At 49.6% G+C, this 18,819-nt stretch overlaps 1 protein-coding gene across 1 annotated transcript in view; it reads left to right on the top strand.

The window, feature by feature from the left end:
* rimbp2b (RIMS binding protein 2b) overlaps positions 1–18,819 on the top strand; it is a 213,230-nt gene that overhangs the window by 107,730 nt on the left and 86,681 nt on the right. Inside the window, exons 4-5 of the mRNA XM_078554672.1 lie at positions 1,077–1,278; positions 6,587–6,738. Of these exons, the coding sequence (XP_078410798.1) occupies positions 1,077–1,278; positions 6,587–6,738 (354 nt within the window). The remainder of the gene's footprint in view (positions 1–1,076; positions 1,279–6,586; positions 6,739–18,819) is intronic.

The following is an 18,819-nucleotide window of genomic DNA, read 5'->3' as shown; positions in this document are numbered from 1 at the left end:
AAAATTCTGACCAATTTGCCTCTATGTGTGTTTCTATTGATGCTATAAGGAGCACATGGAAAAATATCCAGATGGGCCTAGAAATTGGGCGAGCCCTTCTAATTCTTCAAGCACAAGGGACCAGTAAGGTGGGTGATGTGCACACCTGCCCCAACATATTGGGTCAGTCTCGGCCCCATAGACCTCCAGGGCTCAGCTCAAAGGGTTCAGACAGCTCACTCTAATATTACAGTCATGGTCCTGTGCTGGATTTAGAACATTTTGGGAGGAATTGCATTGCCCTAGTGCCTGGTTCCCTGATAAACTCTGGCACCTCATGGTGCTAGTGCTCAGCAAAGACCCTGCCAGAGCACTTGTTAAAGGGCTCATCCCCTGCAGGCAGGTTGTCGATGGTTAACCTAATAGGTGGCTGGTCCTGTTTGTCTCTCCGCATCCCCCCCCGCCCCGTCTGCCCAACCTCCTCCAGCCCCTTCTGTCGCACTCCCTGGCCCTCCCCTTGTGCTCCCCCCTCCCTGTCAGCACATCTTCGGACCCACCTCCCCCTGTCCCCCTCCCCGTACCTCCCTCGGTGGCCCCCCTATGCCCTGGACCTCCCTGCAATGGCGATTTTGGGGAGTGTTTCCATTTCTAGGCCTGGATGTGATGTTGAGGCTGTAACTGTGTCGGGGGCTGTGATTGGAAAACCCACTCAGTTTCAAAGTGGCCATTTGATCATCAACAGCAGATGGTCAGGCCCAGGTTACCGGCTTTAGGGAGCAACGAAACAGTCCATTTACCGATTTAACTTGAAATAGGATGTTGTAAAAGGAATGATAGGAGTTTTTTTTTCTGTGCCAACATTGACTTTTAGTTCCAGGCCTTACTGACTGTGTTGCCGACATCTGCCTAGAATTTAGGAAGCAATAAAGCAGATTGACAGGAGGAAGAGTTTGCAGCTGTGATCAATAATGTGAGATTAAAGATTGAAATGATAGGACTCTGTGTCTGTGGCGCGTGGCCAGTCTGTGGTGAACTAGGCCTATGCGGAGTACTGAAAGATCTGTGCGTGTGTGTGTGTGTGTGTGTATCCTGTGCAGGCCAAGGTGCGAGAGTTAGAAGAGAAATGTCGGAATCAAAGCGAACAGTTCAATCTCCTCTCCAGGGAACTGGAGAGATTTCGTCAGACAGCTGGTAAAATTGACCTACTCAGCTGCCCTGCCTCAGTGAGGGAGAGTCCAGCCTCACCCAGCAAGTCCCAGTCTCAGCTGATGAATGGACTGGCCACGCCCCTTGCCAAAGGTAGGAGAGCTTATCTGCAGATATATTCATCATTCACTGAAGGCTAATTGTCGATCTCCGATCATTTCCATCTGCTTTTAATGGTCAAACGTTTTCCAACTATGGACCACCGTCATTGAGAGAAGGGCAGCGCTTGCTTGTCAACGGGAGTTGGGTTTGGGTTGATGTCTAGTTGCCCTGTGACACTCTCACTGTATAATGTGTGAGTAATGGTAAATGCTCAGGCTGGCTTCTACATCTCACCATCCAGGTTAATATTTGTTACATTCACCATTGTACATCCCAGGATTACTGTCTTTCAGATGAGACTTTAAACCGAGGTCCTGTTTGCCATCTCAGGTGGATATAGAAGATCCCACAGCCCCTGAGGTGGGGCGTTTCTCCCCAGTGTCCTGTGCCAATGTTGATTCCTCAATCAACATCACTGAAAAAAAAGATTATCTGGTCCTTATCACATCACAATTTGTGGGATCTTGCTGTGCACAGATTGGTTGCTGTGTTTCCTACAATACAGCAGCAGCCACATTTCAATGGGATTTCATTGGCTGTAAAGCACTTTGGAACGTCCTGAGGTGATGAAAGATGTCACATCATGTGACTACCAGGATGGTAAAAGACAAACCCAGTGAGCGATGGCCTTTCTCCATCCAGCAATGGCTAGCAATGGTTAGAATGTGCATTTCCAAACGGTACTGGGAGTTATTGACCACTCACAGTCATCAAAGGGTGATGGAAGCAGATTCAATGTTCAAAAGGGAATTGGATAATCGTTTGAAAAGAACGAATTGGGGAAAGAGTCGGGGGGGAATGAGATTCATTGGATAGCTCTATCAAAGAAGGAGCACAGGCACGATGGGCTGAATGGCCTCCATCTGTGATATTAACTGAGTGAAGCTGACAGTGGGATGTTCTGAAAGGTTTGCAGCTGAGATGAGATGTGAGTTGTCAGGACCAAAGATATTTACCCCAGGGTGTAGAGTGTGTGGGATGTGCCGTATGAATTTAGATTCTGAAACAGCGATTGGATAATTTCACTGGTGCAGTCAGAACATCAGAGGAGCTGGTTCCCAAATGGAATGGGATGTACCTCAGAGATCAGATTACAACAAAACACGGGAGATAAAACTGAGATACTCAGATTCCCCATTGGGAAAGTGCGGAGCTGCAGAAAATGTACTCAAAGCAACACCCCCACCCCCACCCCCACCCCCACCCCCTCCCCCACTCTCACCCCCACCCCCACCCCCACCCCCACTCCCACCCCCACCCCCACTCCCATCCCCACCCTCTCCCATACCCCACCCCCACCCCCTCCCCCACTCCTACCCCCACCCCCACCCCCTCCCCCACTCCCACCCCCACTCCCACCCCCACCCCCACTCCCACCCCCACCCCCTCCCCTACCCCACCCCCACCCCCTCCCCCATTCCCACCCCCACCCCACCCCCTCCCCCACCCCACCCCCTCCCCCACTCCCACACCCACTCCCACCCCCACCCCCACCCCCACCCCCTCCCCCACCCGCACCCCCACCCCCTCCCCCACCCCCACTCCCACCCCACCCCCACCCCCACCCCCACTCTCACCCCCACCCCCTCCCCTACCCCACTCCCACCCCCTCCCCCACTCCCACCCCCACCCCCACCCCCACCCCCACCCCCACCCCCCACCCCCACCCCCACCCCCCACCTCCACCCCCTCCCCCAGCACCTACCCCCTCCCCCTCCCCTAACCCCGCCCCCTCCCCCACTCCCACCCCCACTCCCACCCCCACCCCCACCCTCTCCCCCACCCCCTCCCCCACCCCACCCCTACCCCCTCCCCCTCCCCTACCCCCTCCCCCTCCCCCACACCCACCCCCACCCCCACTTCCACCCCCACCCCCACCCCCTCCCCAGCACCTACCCCCTTCCCCTCCCCTCCCCCTCCCCCACCCCTCCCCTACCCCCACCCACTCCCTCACCCCCTCCCCCTCCCCCACCCCCACCCCCACCCCCTCTCCCACTCCCACCCCCACCCCCACCCCCAGCACCTACCCCCTCCCCCACCCCCTCCCCCTCCCACCACCCCCCTCACCACTCCCACCACCCCCTCCCCCGCCCCCACCACCTACCCCCTCCCCTCTCTCCCTCCCCCCACCACCCCCACCCCTCCCCCACCAGCTACCCCCTCCCCCTCCCCCACCCTCCCACCACCCCCTCCCCCACCCCCTCCCCCACCACCACACCCTGCCCCCTCCCCCACCACCACCCCCTGCCCCCCTCCCCCACCACCACCACCCCCTCCCCGTCCCACCTACACCCACCCCCCCCCCCCCCCCCCCCTCCCCCCACCACCACCCCCACCCCCCATTGGAAAATGCTTCTCCCTAAAACATAGGGTCAAATCCCAGAAGAATCAGCTGTCGGCCAGGAATTCAGCCGGGGTCCAGTCACTGCCTCTGATCAGAGTCCCGGTCCCTGCAGCTATTGCAGTGAATAGTAGCAGAGGGGATCCTGTGTCCAAGGCGATCACTGTTAACTGGGTGTCGGAAAAATGAAACTGTGTCAGCACAAGTGCCCTGGTTGGTTTGATCACTGTCCTGTTTATGCAGTGAATGCTTTTCATTTCCAAAACACATCAGGAGAAAACACACGCTGGACAGACAATTCGCTGATGCAGGAACATGACGTCAGTATTCTATTAAATGTCAGCGGTAGCAGGAGGATAAATGTGCCTCTCTGTAGTGCAGAGATTGCTGGAAGCAGCTATCAATGTGATTAATTCTATTCATCTACAAACTTAAAAGCCGCTGGGTTCAAAGATTAAAATAGTGCTGGGGGGGGTGGGAATCAAGCTGCCTGGTGGAATCTGGGCATCTTAACGTTGTCCCATCAATTCAGACATCACAGGATTCCTTGAAACTTCAAATTGAATGCTTCCCTCTTCAGGAGAAACACCGAATGCAGGGAGTAGATATCCAGTGTTATGTTATTCTTTCAACAAAGGCAGGCAGAAAGTGAAAATCTCTGTGATTCTCTCACTGTAGCTGTTTGAGCAACCCCCCTGGTTTTAATCATTCCACCATTGGCCACCAGCTGCCTGGGCCCCGAGATCTGAAATATCACCCCCCCGCCCCCAAAAAAGTCTCTCTGCCTCTCTCCTCCTTTAAAGTGCCCCTTAAACCTTCCCTCTCTCACCAAACTTTTGGGCTCCTGTCCTAATATCACTTTGTTTAGCTCAGTGCCATTTCCTTCTTGGTAATGGCCCCTGTGAAGCACATTTTCTGATGTTTTACAATGTTAAAGGCGCTATATAAATGTCAGTTGTTGTTGTTGTTGAGGGTAAGTGATTCTAATTGTTTCATTGATGCTTCATTATAGCTTCTCTGCACAATTGCTCGGGGAGATCTGGAAGTTTCAGTGACTCAGTGACTGACGAGGTGGGTTTTACCTCCTGCCCTAGCAGCAGGTGGTGGAATCAGGCTGAGTGCCGGGTACCCTCGACCTGAGGCTCAGAGGGCTGAGGGCCTCTTTAACCTTTGCTTGGAGGGTTGGAAGTGTCGTATCCAGAGATCATAGGGAGCTGATGGGTAGAATCTCTGCGTCCCTCCAAGTCCAGCCCCTTGAACAACTCTGATTTTAATCATTGACGGCCGTGCCTTCTGCTGCCTGGGCCTTAGGCCCTGGAATTCCCGCCCTAAACCTCTCTGCCTCTTCCTCCTCCTTTAAGATGCTCCTTAAAACCCACCTAATATCATTTTGTTTGACTGGCTGTGAAGCTCCTTGGGATGTTTTGCAGATGCTTACATAAATGTGAGTTATGTGTACATCGCTCCAATGCCTATTAATGGATTGATGCTCAAACCTGTGCCATGATAGTGGTTGGATGGTGACAGCTGATGTTGGGTACGAGAGGATCCATTTCAGAAAGGCTGTGGGGAGGTTGTTGCTGGAGATCGGTCAGGTAGAAATGCTGCATCTGGAAAGGTAAACACAGCCATGACAATCCCGACTCCACACATTGCAGTTATCGAGAGGATGGAGAGATGAGCAGATGGGATTGACAGAGCGGGTTTGGATAATGAGGAGCAATTGTGTAAATTGGAGCCCGTTCTGACTGGGAAAGAGAAGGTTGAGAGGTGATGTGGTTGCTGCTTTGGGGATTCTAAAGGGACTGGATAATGTCAACCACGACCAGCTGTTTAACCTTGTTCGAGCCAGAGGACACAGACCACACTCAGAGAGGGGCAACTCAGAACGAATCTGGGAAACAATATCTCAGTGAGATATCACTCCTGGCTGTCCAGGAAAACAGAGGAAGCGGAGAGTATTGATTGTTTCAAATACAAATTAGATGGATTTAATTCAGAAATAATTTGAGACCTGACATGTGGTGAGTGGAGTCTCCTCAGGGAATGGTGACTTTGTACCTATGGTTCCCAAAATTCTCCCCCACTGGGTGTTTTCCTCACCTCGTGTTCGGCTCTGTTGTAGATCCAGATAGAGATTGATCCCCGTGATTGGTCAATAACTCCAATATCATTGTATCAGGCCAATACCAGGATGGGAGAGGGTAAACCCGGTGGACCTCATGTTTTATCCCCCCTAGTGATTTCTGGGCTCAAATCTCTGCAACAACACAACCAAGATTAGAAACTGGCTGTTCAAAGTCATTTTGTGATTTTAATGTACATAATCACTCTTGGTAATGAAGGCCATGACTTTTTTAAAACTTAATGGTGAATTAATCTGTTGGTGACTGGTTAATACCATCTAGAAGGACAAGGGCAGCAGATAGATGGGAACACCACCACCCTCAAGTTCCCCTCCAAGAAACTCACCATCCTGACTTGGAAATCCATCACCGTTCCTTCACTGTCGCTGGGTCAAAATCCTGGAACTCCTGCCCTAACAGCACTGTGGGTGTACCTACACCACATGGCCTGCAGCAGCTCAAGGGCAATTAGGGATGGGCAATAAATGCTGGACTCTCCAGCGATGCCCACATCCCGTGAATGAATAAAAAAATGACATATGAAAATTAATTGACATATTATGATCTAGTCCAGAGATGAAAAAGGACCAACAAGGTCAGATTTAATCCTTCTTTATGTAATGGCCTTCATTATAATGCTGACCTTGCTGAATAAGTTGTAGTTGGTACATTAGTGTATGTGCATAGAATTAATTCAGATGACTGTGTCGTTTAAAATACAAATACAGATTTAGACCGTAATCGATCTCTGTGTTCTTCTGTAACTGAGGATCAGTGAGATGACAGTTCAGCCAACCTGAGGACCAATCTTTTCTCTTTATTCTGCTTTCAGGCAATGAAAGTGCTTCTGGGAGCAGATCAGTGATCTCCGAATATATCCGACCCCTCCAGATATCTGGCGGAAAACCAGAGCTACTTTCTGTCAAACCTACTTTCCTGTCTAGGCCCAGTCCCAGCAGCCCCAGGCAGGACCAGCTCTCTGAGGTCAGTCAGCTTTCTCTTACTCCATGGAGTCATTGTTTAAAAGATGAAAGAAAGAACAAACTCCGGATATTGTGTCAAACCGTCTCACGCGACGATTAGAGTCATTCTCAGGTTTTATTTATTTATTCACAGCCTCGAGGTGTCACAGGAAACTCATATCTCTGGTCAGACCAGGCCCTGGATTACGCGTCCAGTGACAAGATTAAAATGCTACCATACCCTAGTGTTCATGAAGCCATCCATTGTCATTCAATTTAGGAGATTTTTCATTCCCAACATTTCTTCTTAACCAATCGCTGCTCCCGTAAATCATTCTGCTGTTACCTAGCAACAGGCCCTCCAACCTATCGTTGCATGTTGTCAGTCAGTGCTCATGTCGGCCTATAGCGCTTATTGTTGTCTGAGGAATGTTAAGGGAACTTCGGGCAGTCAGTACATATCACATCAAAGCCGTGTGACAGTCACACATTGTTTTACTGACATTTTCAGTATTAGGTTTTGAAGAGAAACTATTTGATCCTAAACAGCGAATCCTGCATCAAATACCCTCACAACATGTTCAGGTGGGAGTCATTTTAACTTTCCTTCCAAATCCATGACCACTACCATCTAGAAGGACAAGGGCAGCAGATAGATGGGAACACCACCACCTGGAAGTTCCCCTCCAAGTCACTCACCATCCTGACTTGGAAATATATCGCCGTTCCTTCACTGTCACTGGGTCAAAATCCTGGAACTCCCTCCCTAACAGCACTGTGGATGTACCTACACCACATGGACTGCAGCGGTTCAAGAAGACAGCTCACCACCACCTTCTCAAGGGCAACTAGGGATGGGCAATAAATGCTGGCCTAGCCAGCGACCCCCACATCCTGAAGACACTGGACTCCCAGAACTGTGCACCATCAAATTCACAGTGATCATTTTAAGCTCTCTTCTCCCATGACTGGTGCAATAGGTGTCTCTGAGGGAGGTCGGGGGAGGCACTGGGGGTGGATTGTGTGGGAGGTGGGGAATGAATTGGGTGTCTGAGTAGGGGATAGGAATGGGGAGTGGAGATCGGGTGTGTGGGTGGGGGATGTGGGAGTGTTTGGGTAGCAGGGATGGGTTGTAGGAGTAGGGACTGGGTGGGGGTTTGGAGGAGTTGCAGGCACGAGGATGGGGAATGGGTTGGGGGTGTAGGTGGTGGAGGGAGAGGCAGGAAGTGAAAGTCACCGTAGTCCCAGAGGGCCAGAGGCTGCTCTCTCATTAGAAACGGGTGACTGGTGCTGAGCTTAACCTGAGGGTCACCACACCTCAGGCGAGGGGCGAGGTTGAGAAGATGGGACCCTCCTGGATGACCTCAGCCAGTACAGGAATTGAACCCACGCTACATCAGAAACCAGCCGTCCGCCAACTGTGCTGACCAAACCCCCCGGAGGGAGAAGCAGCTGGAGCTTTAAGCTTCTTGAATTGTTTGCATTTTCTCCCCGCAGAAGAGTTTCAAAACTCTAGTTTCTCAAATTGGTATTTCAGTCAGTAATACCCGATCCAAAGGTGTGGGCCACAGCTCCGTGGGTAGCTGTCTTGTATCTGATTCAGGGAAGTTGTGGATTCAAGTCTCACCCAAGAAACCTGAGCACAAAAGTCCAGGTTGACGCCCCAGTGCAGTACTGAGGGAGTGTCACACTGTCCTCTGTGCTGTCCTTCGGGTAAAAGGTTAAATTCATTTCAGGCAGAGGTAAAAGATCAGCCAGGGCTATTCTGAAGAATTGGGGTGTTCTCCTGGTGTCCTGTTGAACATTTATCCCCCAATCAACATTACTAAACAGATTAAAAGCAAAATACTGTGAATGCTGGAAATCTGAAATAAAAACAGAAAGTGCTGGAAAAACTCAGCAGGTCTGGCAGCATCGGTGGAGAAGAAAAGAGTCGACGTTTCGGGTCCACATGACCCTTCAACAGAACTGAGTATAGTTAGGAGAGGGGTGAAATATAAGCTGGTTTAAGGTGGGGGGGCGGGGGGAGAGAGAAGTTGAGGGTGGGGTGATTGTAGGGACAAGCAAGCAGTGATGACTGCTTGATCACTGCTTGCCTGTCCCTACAACCACCCCACCCTCAACTTCTCTCCCCCCGCCCACCTTAAACCAGCTTATATTTTACCCCTCTCCTAACTATACTCAGTTCTGTTGAAGGGTCATGTGGACCCGAAACGTCGACTCTTTTCTTCTCCACCGACGCTGCCAGGATTCTTTTATAACTGATCACAACCCAAACCCGATAGAAAACCATTTTGTTATCCTGATCGCAAAATACAAGCTTCATTTCAACTCTCCTGATTTCATTTATCTGCTGATTCTACTATCACCATCTGCTTAGGGATTTCTATCCACATACCAATATCATTAAAATAGATTTTTTTTTATTCTTTCATAGGATTTTGGCTTCGCTGGCTGGGCCAGCATTTATTGCCCATCCCTAGTTGCCCCTTGAGAAGGTGGTGGTGAGCTGCCTTCTTGAACCGCTGCAGTCCATGTGGTGTAGGTACACCCACAGTGCTGTTAGGGAGGGAGTTCCAGGATTTTGACCCAGCGACAGTGAAGGAATGTGTACTAATGTAATAGCATCCTCTTGTGGCCATTTGTGGATGTGTGTATATATAGCCAAACCAGAGTAAACTAGTTTCAGTTGGTACTTGACTTTCCCTGTGGCACAGAGTCTCTTTTCTGTCTGGCAATGAGGATAAGATTTTGGATTCTCTAGCTGAACAAATTTGGTTGGAGAAAGTTCCAGCAAACCAGTAGAGGAACTGAGAGCTTTTGTTTTGCTTAGAAATAGTTTTAAAAATCCAGTCTTAGTGAAAAGGCTGTTTGTACAGGTGGGTGGACTGACCTCAAAGACGGCTGCACCAGTAGGTATTATTGGATTGCTGGGAGAGTATAGCCATGACCGAGAGTCTTTCGATGTGCATGTGAAATGGATAGAGATGGATAATAACATCCTCGATTTTGCTGATAATCCGGCTATTAATCAGCCAGTGGGAGAGAGGAAAAGGGCGATGGTTCTCACTGAGTCAGGCCCAGGAGTCTATGAAACGCTCAAGAATTAGCTCTCCACTGCTAAGCCAAAAGATACGCCGCTGTCAGACAGTCACTGGAATTTCCCATTCCGGAGAGTGTAATGCCGGGCAGGAAAGTCAGTGTCATTCCCGCTGGGCGATGAGGCAGCTGAATTCTCACGACTTTCTGCTTTTTAGCTAATTAATTATGCATCAGCGAGAAGCTCGGTGAATCTCGTGACAGGGCGGGCAGGGATTGGTCCACCCTGTCGGTACCTCATGGGGTCAAAGGTCCTAGCGCCATATTGAAACGGCACCCAGACAGACATACACTCGCTGTGGGTCCGGTGTTGTTGTGGAGAGGAAAGCAATGGCCCCGAAGAGAAACAAACCCTTTGCCTCACGGTTCAGCGAATCCTCCCTGGAGATTCTCCTCCGGGATGTCCAGGAAAGGCGGGAGGTCCTCTTTTGCAGTGATGGGAGCAGGAAATCCTCTCACCTGACCACACCGGCCTGAGAGGAGGTCACCGGGGAGGTTAGCGCCCATGGCAACAGGAAAGGACTGCCCTGCAGTGCCGGAGACACATGAACAATCTTCTCCACTCCGCCAGGATGAGTGAAACTTCTCCTCACTCCAAACTCACACCCTCATAAGGGCATCAGGCAGACGAAGGGTTCGAGTTCGGAGGGATGTCACACACGACCAGCAGATGGGACATCGTCACTGAATGTGTTACAGTCACTTTAAACTCACCATCTCCTGTAAGTTATCCCACAAACGGCATCTGATTCCCTTACTGGGGAGGGCTCAGCGCACACAACAGCGATCCATTCTTCTGTACTGCTTCCACCCACAGTGCTCACACTCACTCCATCTGTCTTTATGTAGCACGAGATCTCTCTTAACAAGAGGGAGAGAGTCACAGCCCGAGGGAGCGTCCCTGAGATCTGGACCTTCACCAGTTTGGAATAGCAGGCCAGACCTCTGGCCAGAGAGGGGAGACCGTTCCTGTACAGAAGGCGAGATCAGCCCCCCCCAAAGAGGTGGTGAGGGGGTGTCCAGTAAACACTGACAACAAACACACAATGACTGGGAGTGATCTTTAATGTGTGATCCTGCTCAGTCAGTCACTAATTCTCTCTTCTCTCTATTCCAGGTACCAGTAAGAAAAGGGGGAGGATGTCCTCCACCAAAAGACTCAGCCCCAGTCCCCAGACCACCTCTGGGGAGGAAGCAGACGTATCCTCAGAGGAAGAACCATCACTGCATTCACCTGCACCCTCCACCAGAGCAGAGACACTCACCTAGTTCTCGAGTAGGCTGGAGTTCACTATCTGGTGAGCACATCACTGACACAGACCCACAGTTGGTGGAGGCAGTGACAGCCGAGGTCTCTGACACTCGGAGGGGGGCTGGAGACCAGGCCCCTGCTCGATCCAAATCCAATGACCAGCCTCTGGACTCGGCCCTAAGAGACATGTTGGAGATTCAGAGACAGGCAGGGGAGCATCAGGCAGAGAGGTCAGAGGCCGTCACCAGACTGGAACGAAGGATGGAGGAGTCCGTCCACATTCTGTCCTATGTCATAGTTCCAGCATGCGAGTGCATCAAAGTCTCCTTGGGGAGGGTGGCGGCTGCCTTGGAGACCCAGGTCCAGTAGTTTCTGTCAGACTTACGCTCGGACCTGCACATCGTCACTCTTGCCATGGGTTCATTCCAGCAGCGGCCAGGTGAGAGGGCGTGGGGCACCTCGACCTCCCTCCAGGTTCCCCTGCTCCTGAATGAATCAGGGAGGGGTAACTGAGCCCCCAATAAGCTCCAATCTGGATCCTCAGTTGCAATAATTCTCACACAATCTCACCGCAGGGAGTAGCCTTTATTTCCACATCTGCGATATCGGCAAAGACACATCGTGTGTGACAATGATCACTGACTGATACGCCCATCAGCTTTAAACCCCAGGCAGACATTATCTGGGCTCAGGAGAAGTGATCACCAAAGATAGTGATATCCCTCTGCTGTCGCATTGATATCTGTTATTTGTGGATGACACAAATATTCACCACAGCTAACGTTATTATCATGTCTCCACTGTGTAGTTAACCACGGTGTTTACTTTCTGAAAGTGAGTTATTGGAGAAGGTAGCCTCTAACATCAAATCCCACAGGTTTCCATCCCTCCCTGCAGGTCAATCTGCTCTCCGGGGTTCGAACCTCATTCCATGCTGAGTTCCCACCCTCCCCATGCATGACGCTGAATTAGGGAAGTAAGGATCAGTCAGGGACATGAGCAGTGTGTGCTAGAGGGGTTTGAGTGGGAGATGTCAGAGGTGTGTGCTCACTCACCCTGATGGAGCAGTCTCCTTACCTGTGATGATCTTACATAGCTCCTAGTGGTGATTTACCTGCTTCTTGTGTAAAGGCACAGCCCACAACTCAATGTGGAATTCATTGCCTGAAAGTGCCCTCGTAGACTTGGGGGCTATAGCAAGGACTGGCCTTTGGGGGCTGCACCATCTCGAGGATTCTCATGCTCTGGAATTGATGCGTTTGCAAATCCCCTAAGTCCTCAGCAGGGTCTGTGGTGGGTAGATGTTGTCATTGGCGGCTGTGTCAATACTGACTGGGCCACATTTCTCCCTAATGCAAAGATCATCCAGGACAGAGACTGGTCAGGCTCACAGTGATTGCAGGCTCCTGAGTGTTTGTAACTAGTCAGCTCATGGTCCTGGTGAGGGACTCTCTGTGAGGACAATGCAAACACACCTCACAGCTTTGCTGCGTGCTGTTGAGTTACAGCTCACTGCGTCCTGATGTGTGAAGGGCGACTGGGGCTCAGGAGCAAGATGATGCCTCTGCTTTATGTGTTCATGAGAGCTGGCAATGGGAGAAATGGAGTTCTCCAGACGCTGTTCTCTCTTGAGACGTCTAAGAGCAAACCAATGAAGAACGTTCCATATGTCCAGGCTGCCTTACTCAGCTGGTGTCACACTGACATGATGCATCCCTGTGCAAATTGGCTTTTCAGCTATTTGAAAGCTGCCATACCAGCTAACTTGGTGAGGTCATGGTTGAATGGACTGCACTATATGGAGTTGCTTCAGGATGTGCACTAAGGGAGTGTTACTCACATTCCACAGCGGCTACACATCGCCAAGGCTACTGCGCCTTCCAGGGAGGTCCCATTGTTAGGGCAGGAGGCGACCGATGCTCTGGCCGTGATTATTGTGAGATTTGTGACCATTTTGAGATGTTCCAGCTGAGAGTGAAGGTGTTGTTGCATCCCCTGCATTGAAGGCTACAGGAAACCTCGCTGGCGTCATCTTGTATTGACCCGAATTCTCCTGGAATCTGGCAGCTATGTGGCTGTCACGGGCACGCCTGCCATGTCATGCCCGTGTGATGGCATCTTCATGTGGCTTGTCTGAATCCTTGCCCTCTTCAATATCCTCCTTGCCCAAGGAGATATCTAGATCCCCAATGTCTCCCTCAGGCAACACATCCCCCCCTTTGCAACACAAGATCGTACAGGGCACAGCAAATAGCGATGATGCTGGGCACTCTCTGTGGTGAATATTGGAGAGCCCAGCTAGACCGGTTCAAACATCAGAAACGCATCTTCAGGAGGCCAATGGTTTGATCTATTAAGGACCTTGTAGCAAAATGTGCTGCCTTGTATCTGTCCTCAGATGCACTCTGTGGCTGATGAATGAGCATCATTAGCCAAGTCCTCTAGGGGTACCCCTTGACACTGAGGAGCTAACCCGCTAAATGCCAATGTCCCTCAAAGATCTGAGGCACCTGTGAGTGAGTCAAGATTTAAGAGTCACGAGAGCTCCCTGGATACCTCGCATAAATGTGCTGGGTCTGTTTTCTGTGATCACCGATCGGTTGGATGTTCAGAAAGTGAAATCCCTTTCTATTTATGAATCTCACTGGCCTGCTGCCAGGGAGCTCTCAAGGCCACATGTGTACAGTCGGTGTACCCCGGACTTGCCGGAACCCTGAGATTGCAGTGAATCCCACAGCTCAGACAACCGGCTTGTGTCATCCATGTGGAACTGCTCCTAATGGAGCGCTTTACTGAAAAGGGCATCTGTCACCTCCCTTATGCATTTGTGTGTCGCCGATTGTGAGATTCCACAAAGGTCCCCAGTGAAGCCCTGTAAGAACCTGCTGGCAAAAATGTTCAGTGCAGCAGTCACCTTCAGAGCAACCAGTATGGGATCCCCTCCAAATCTTTGTGGTACTTGCTCCTCTGAACAAGGCAGTGTTGCCTGCAGCCTGCATTCTCCACTCCTCCTTGTACCTGTCAATAGATACAGTTGAGCAATCATTGTTACTTCCCCTTGAATGGGCTCCCTCCATCTCCAAGCCAGGAATCCAGTCTCAAGCCCTAGGCCTGCCCTCAGTCTAGGCAGGGCAACCCCAGGCCATGCCTTGCAGGCAGATAACATCCTGGAGGTCCACAGATAGCTGAGCATCCTCCTCAGACACGACTGCGCATTCCCAACAAGGGCCTTGACTAGGATGAATACACCCAAGTGCTCTAACCCTCAATCAGGCTATTGTCAGCTCACCTCCAGTAGCTTAGACAGTAACTAGCGATACCCAATCCTTGTACTCGGGTTATAACTGTAAGCATGGTGCCATGACCAGTACCATAGGAACATTGAGGCTTGTAGTGTCCATTTAGCTGCTGTGCAGCAGCCATGGCCCTTGATTGTTGATCCTCCTCCCTCCTCCCTCCTTCCCTTTACACATATCTCTATGAGGATCAGATGGTCATTAAGACCAAAAGCTGCTGCACCAAAACCTAATGGATTCTCACCTGAATGCCCACCATTAGTAAAGGAGCAAAGCTTATTGTTTGTGCATTGGACCCTCTGGTCCAGCACTCAGCTAAGCCATGTTCTCCATGGTTTGAGCAGGAAATTAATACGGTGCCCCTTCTATCAGCCCAGAATAGTTGTGCTGAACTACTCCCACACTCCTTGAGACCACTCCCATATCGTTTTTCCAACTGTGTCATTGATCACTGAAAGCAAACATGGTACTCATCACATTTGTAAGTTTGACCAGCTTCAACCCTCCCTCTGTCACCCACCAGGCTGCCCCCATCCTCCTCCTAATCGCCATTCTTCCTGAAACCATCCAGCCTCCCCCGTCACCCTCGACCCCATCATTGTACATGTTGATATTCCTGTTCTGCCCCCATTCTCTCCGATGTTGATGTCCCCATGCCCTTTGTCAGTCTGACCCCTCCCATTCTCAAGGCCACTTGCACCCTTCCTTTTTGAGACCCACCCCCATGAGGCCATCTAATCGCCCCCATGACTTTTCAGCTACCAACATACAGACGACAGATACCATCCTTTAACATTACCGTGCCATCTGCCTCACAATACCATGACTCAAACCCATGGGACTAAATGCCTTCAATCACTGACCAAGCCCTACACACCATCCTGTGCACAACGGTCACTGCCCAAAGAGGCCTTCCTCTACCCAAGACCGAGAAGGAGACACGGGTAACATGGCCCCTACGGTCCCAGGACAGCTGCTGCAATATGCTGTGCGCAGCCTTAGCACAGCTTCTGTCAAAGTGACCCGGTATGTAGCAGTGAGAGTATTAAAGGAAGAGGAAAGCAGCATCTACTGACCTTCAGGTGATGGATGAGGTCAGGCTGGGCAGGCTTGTGTCATTCTATACAGTTATAAAACTGAAGGTTCTAATTATCTGCTGGACGAACATTTCATTTGAAGGGGGAACATATTTCTGGGGAGTTGGTGTTTTCATGAGATGCTGATAAAGGTAAGTGGGGTTCCTGACATTGCTCAGCAGGAAACTCGACCCACTTTGACAGTTGGGAAAACACAATTCCAAACTGTTTTTCCGTCAGCAGGAAACGGCTGGTAGGAACAGAAAATTCTACCCATTTTGTGTAAGCTTGAACAGAACCACAGTCCCAGCCCATCGGAGATTGCAGAAAGCTATAGGCTCGGAACCAGCAATCAGTTCCCCAGTGAAGGGACAGTTTATCGTGGCTTTGAAAAAACTGCCCCTCCATTGTCATTTTGAGAATTTCGTGATTGAGCATTGTGGGACAGATATGTCTGCTGTTTGAAAAGTGAACACATTCACAGTAAGCTTGCTAACATTGCCAAAGTTAACTTTCGACACAGCTTGTCAAACAGCGTCACCCATGGACGTGGCGGAATGTGACTCAAGAGAAGTCAGAGTTAACAACAACCAGTCATCGGCTGAAGTAAATAAGCTGCGGCTGAGAAAGCAGAAGGCTCTAATAACAGCAGTTAGTGGTAGCAGCGGCACGACAAAGTCCTGTTACTGATGCTTAGGCCAACATTTGGCACAGAATTGTCCATTTGTGAAGCTACAGCTACAGGAAGGCATGTCGAAAGACTGTAAATGGAGGAAATGGCAGTCACTGCCTACCGCTGTCAAACAGCACCAGGCCAGTGAGGGCTCAGTTCAGACCCATACGATCCAAAGCACAAGGGTGTACAGTGGATACTCGCAGAGCATCATTGTCCAAGTAGCGTTGGATGGAGTTCCGGGAAACATGGAAGCCGACACAGGAGTATCAGTCAGCACCATTCCTGAACAAAAACAAAAATACCTGGAAAAACTCAGCAGGTCTGGCAGCATCTGCGGAGAGGAACACAGTTAACGTTTCGAGTCCATATGACTCTTCAACAGAACTAAGGAAAAATAGAAAAGAGGTGAAATATAAGCTGGTTTAAGGGAGGGTGGGACAGGTAGAGCTGGATAGAGGGCCAGTGATAGGTCGAGATAACCAAAAGATGTCATAGACAAAAGAACAAAGAGGTGTTGACGGTGGTGATATTATCTAAGCATTCCTGAATTGCCACACTGTGAAAAGCGGAGTCAGCATCAGCTGGAGAAATCACGCATTGAATGACACAGTTAGGAAGGAGAGAAATTCCCCAAAGTGGGAAGTGTGTTGGTTCCAGTCAGATTCAATGAGCAACGCAACATTATCCAACATTGTGGTGAAGGGTGAAAAAGAAATTGGCTAACAGCACTTCAGTTAACTGAAGTGTAAAAGTAAATTGGAAGATGGTACAATGCTTGTACATCACAATGTCCCCAAAAAGATTAAGCGAGCATGTGACTCCTCTCCACTCGGGGTAGGTGTTGTGGTCTCTCATGTGTTGGATAATGGTGAAGAGAGACTGACTGCATTTGCCTCACGCACCCTCAGTAAGTGCAATTATGCTCAGATAGAATGTGAAGCATTGTTTTTGATTTCTGGAGTAAGAAGATTTCATAGATATCTGTAAGGTCGGAGTTTCACAATCGAAACTGACCATAAACCACTGGCGGCTAATTTGAATCCAAAGCCTCCAGTTCCCACTTTACCTGCAGGTGTTGATTTTGTCTGTTTATACGTACGACATTAAGTACAGACTATCGGAAGATCATTGTAATGCCGATGTGATGTCTAGATCACTATCACCATCAGAGGTAGAGCCCAGCAGAGTGAATGTATTTTTCTTTTCACATGTAGATGAGTTGCCAGTCAGGTACAGATGACATTAGGAGAACAACTCGTGGGGACCCTGTATTGACAAAGGGCTATTGGGTGGCCAACACAGACACTGGATTTAGAAATTAGGCCATGTTTTATACATAAGAATGAATTGTCCATTGTTAAAGGTTGTGTAAATTCCAGAGTTGTAATTCCTGAAAGGTACAGGTCACAGTTGCTGTGTGATCTTCATGGTCAACACTTAGGGATGAGCTTGACAAAGAGACGAGCGACGCACTATCTTTAGTGGCCAGGATTAGATAAGGATATAGAAGACTCAGTGAAACAGTGTCGAGTATGTCAAGCTGTAAAAAGGAAGCTGCCATCGGTACCTTAGCAACCATGGAAATGGCCAGTTAGAGTGTGGCAGAAGCTGCGCATAGATCTTGCAGAATTTGAAGGGTTCATTGTGACAGAGAGCCAGTTGAAGTGGGTTGAGGTGTTTCTAATGAATCAAACAACAACTAGAAAAACTCTGGATATTCTGTGTAGTCTGTTTGCTGCTTACGGGTTCCCAGGGGAAATTGTGTCCAACAGCGGACCTCAGTTTAGTTCAGCAGAGTTTTCAGATTTATGAGGATGAATGGGGTAAAACAGATGAGAATTCCATTGGACCCATCCTGCTTCAAATGGAGCAGCAGAATGCGCAGCACAAATTGTTAAGTAAGGTCTGGTTAAGCAAATGCTAGATGCAAATTGGAAGAAATGTCAGATGTCATTGAATCACAAACTGGTGAATCTTGTTTTGTTTATTTATTGTAACACACCTCACATTGCTGTCGGCAGAATGAACGGTTTCTTAGCAGACAGCCCAGGACGAGGTTTTCACTGTTGAAGCCACATTTAGTACGGTCAGTATGATTCTTCAGAGCTGAAGAAGAGTCATATGGACTCGAAACGTTAATTCTGTTTTTCTCTCCGCAGATACTGTTAGACCTGTTGAGTTTTTCCAGCATTTTCTGTTTTTGTTTCAGATTTCCAGCATCCGCAGTATTTTGCTTTTTGTTGAATGGAATTTGAACTTTTGTGTAACTTTCTCATTATGGAAGGAGGAGTGTAATAGTGTAATAGCACCTTCTTTTGGTTACTTATATATGTATGTATAGTCAAACCAGAATAAAGTAGTTTCTGTTGGTACTTGACTTTATATGTGGCACACTCTCTTTTCTGTCCTGCAAAGATATAGGTAAGGACATAGAAGATCCAGTGAATAGAAGACGGGATGGTCAAATGGGCAGATAAGTGGCAGATGGAATTTAATCCTGAAAAGTGTGAGGTGATACACTTTGGAAGGAGTAATTTGACAAGGAAGTATTCAATGAACAGCATGACACTAGGAAGTTCTGAGGAACAAAGGGACCTTGGCATGTGTGTCCACAGATCTCTGAAGGCAGAGGGGCATGTTAGTGGGGTGGTGAAAAAGGCACATGGGACACTTGCCTTTATCAATCAAGGCATAGATTACAAAA

The sequence above is a fragment of the Cetorhinus maximus genome, chromosome 12, assembly GCF_964194155.1.
Source record: "Cetorhinus maximus chromosome 12, sCetMax3.hap1.1, whole genome shotgun sequence".
Lineage (NCBI taxonomy): Eukaryota > Metazoa > Chordata > Chondrichthyes > Lamniformes > Cetorhinidae > Cetorhinus > Cetorhinus maximus.
Note: the sequence above shows the minus strand (reverse complement) of the source record. Positions and strands in the feature narration are given on the sequence as shown.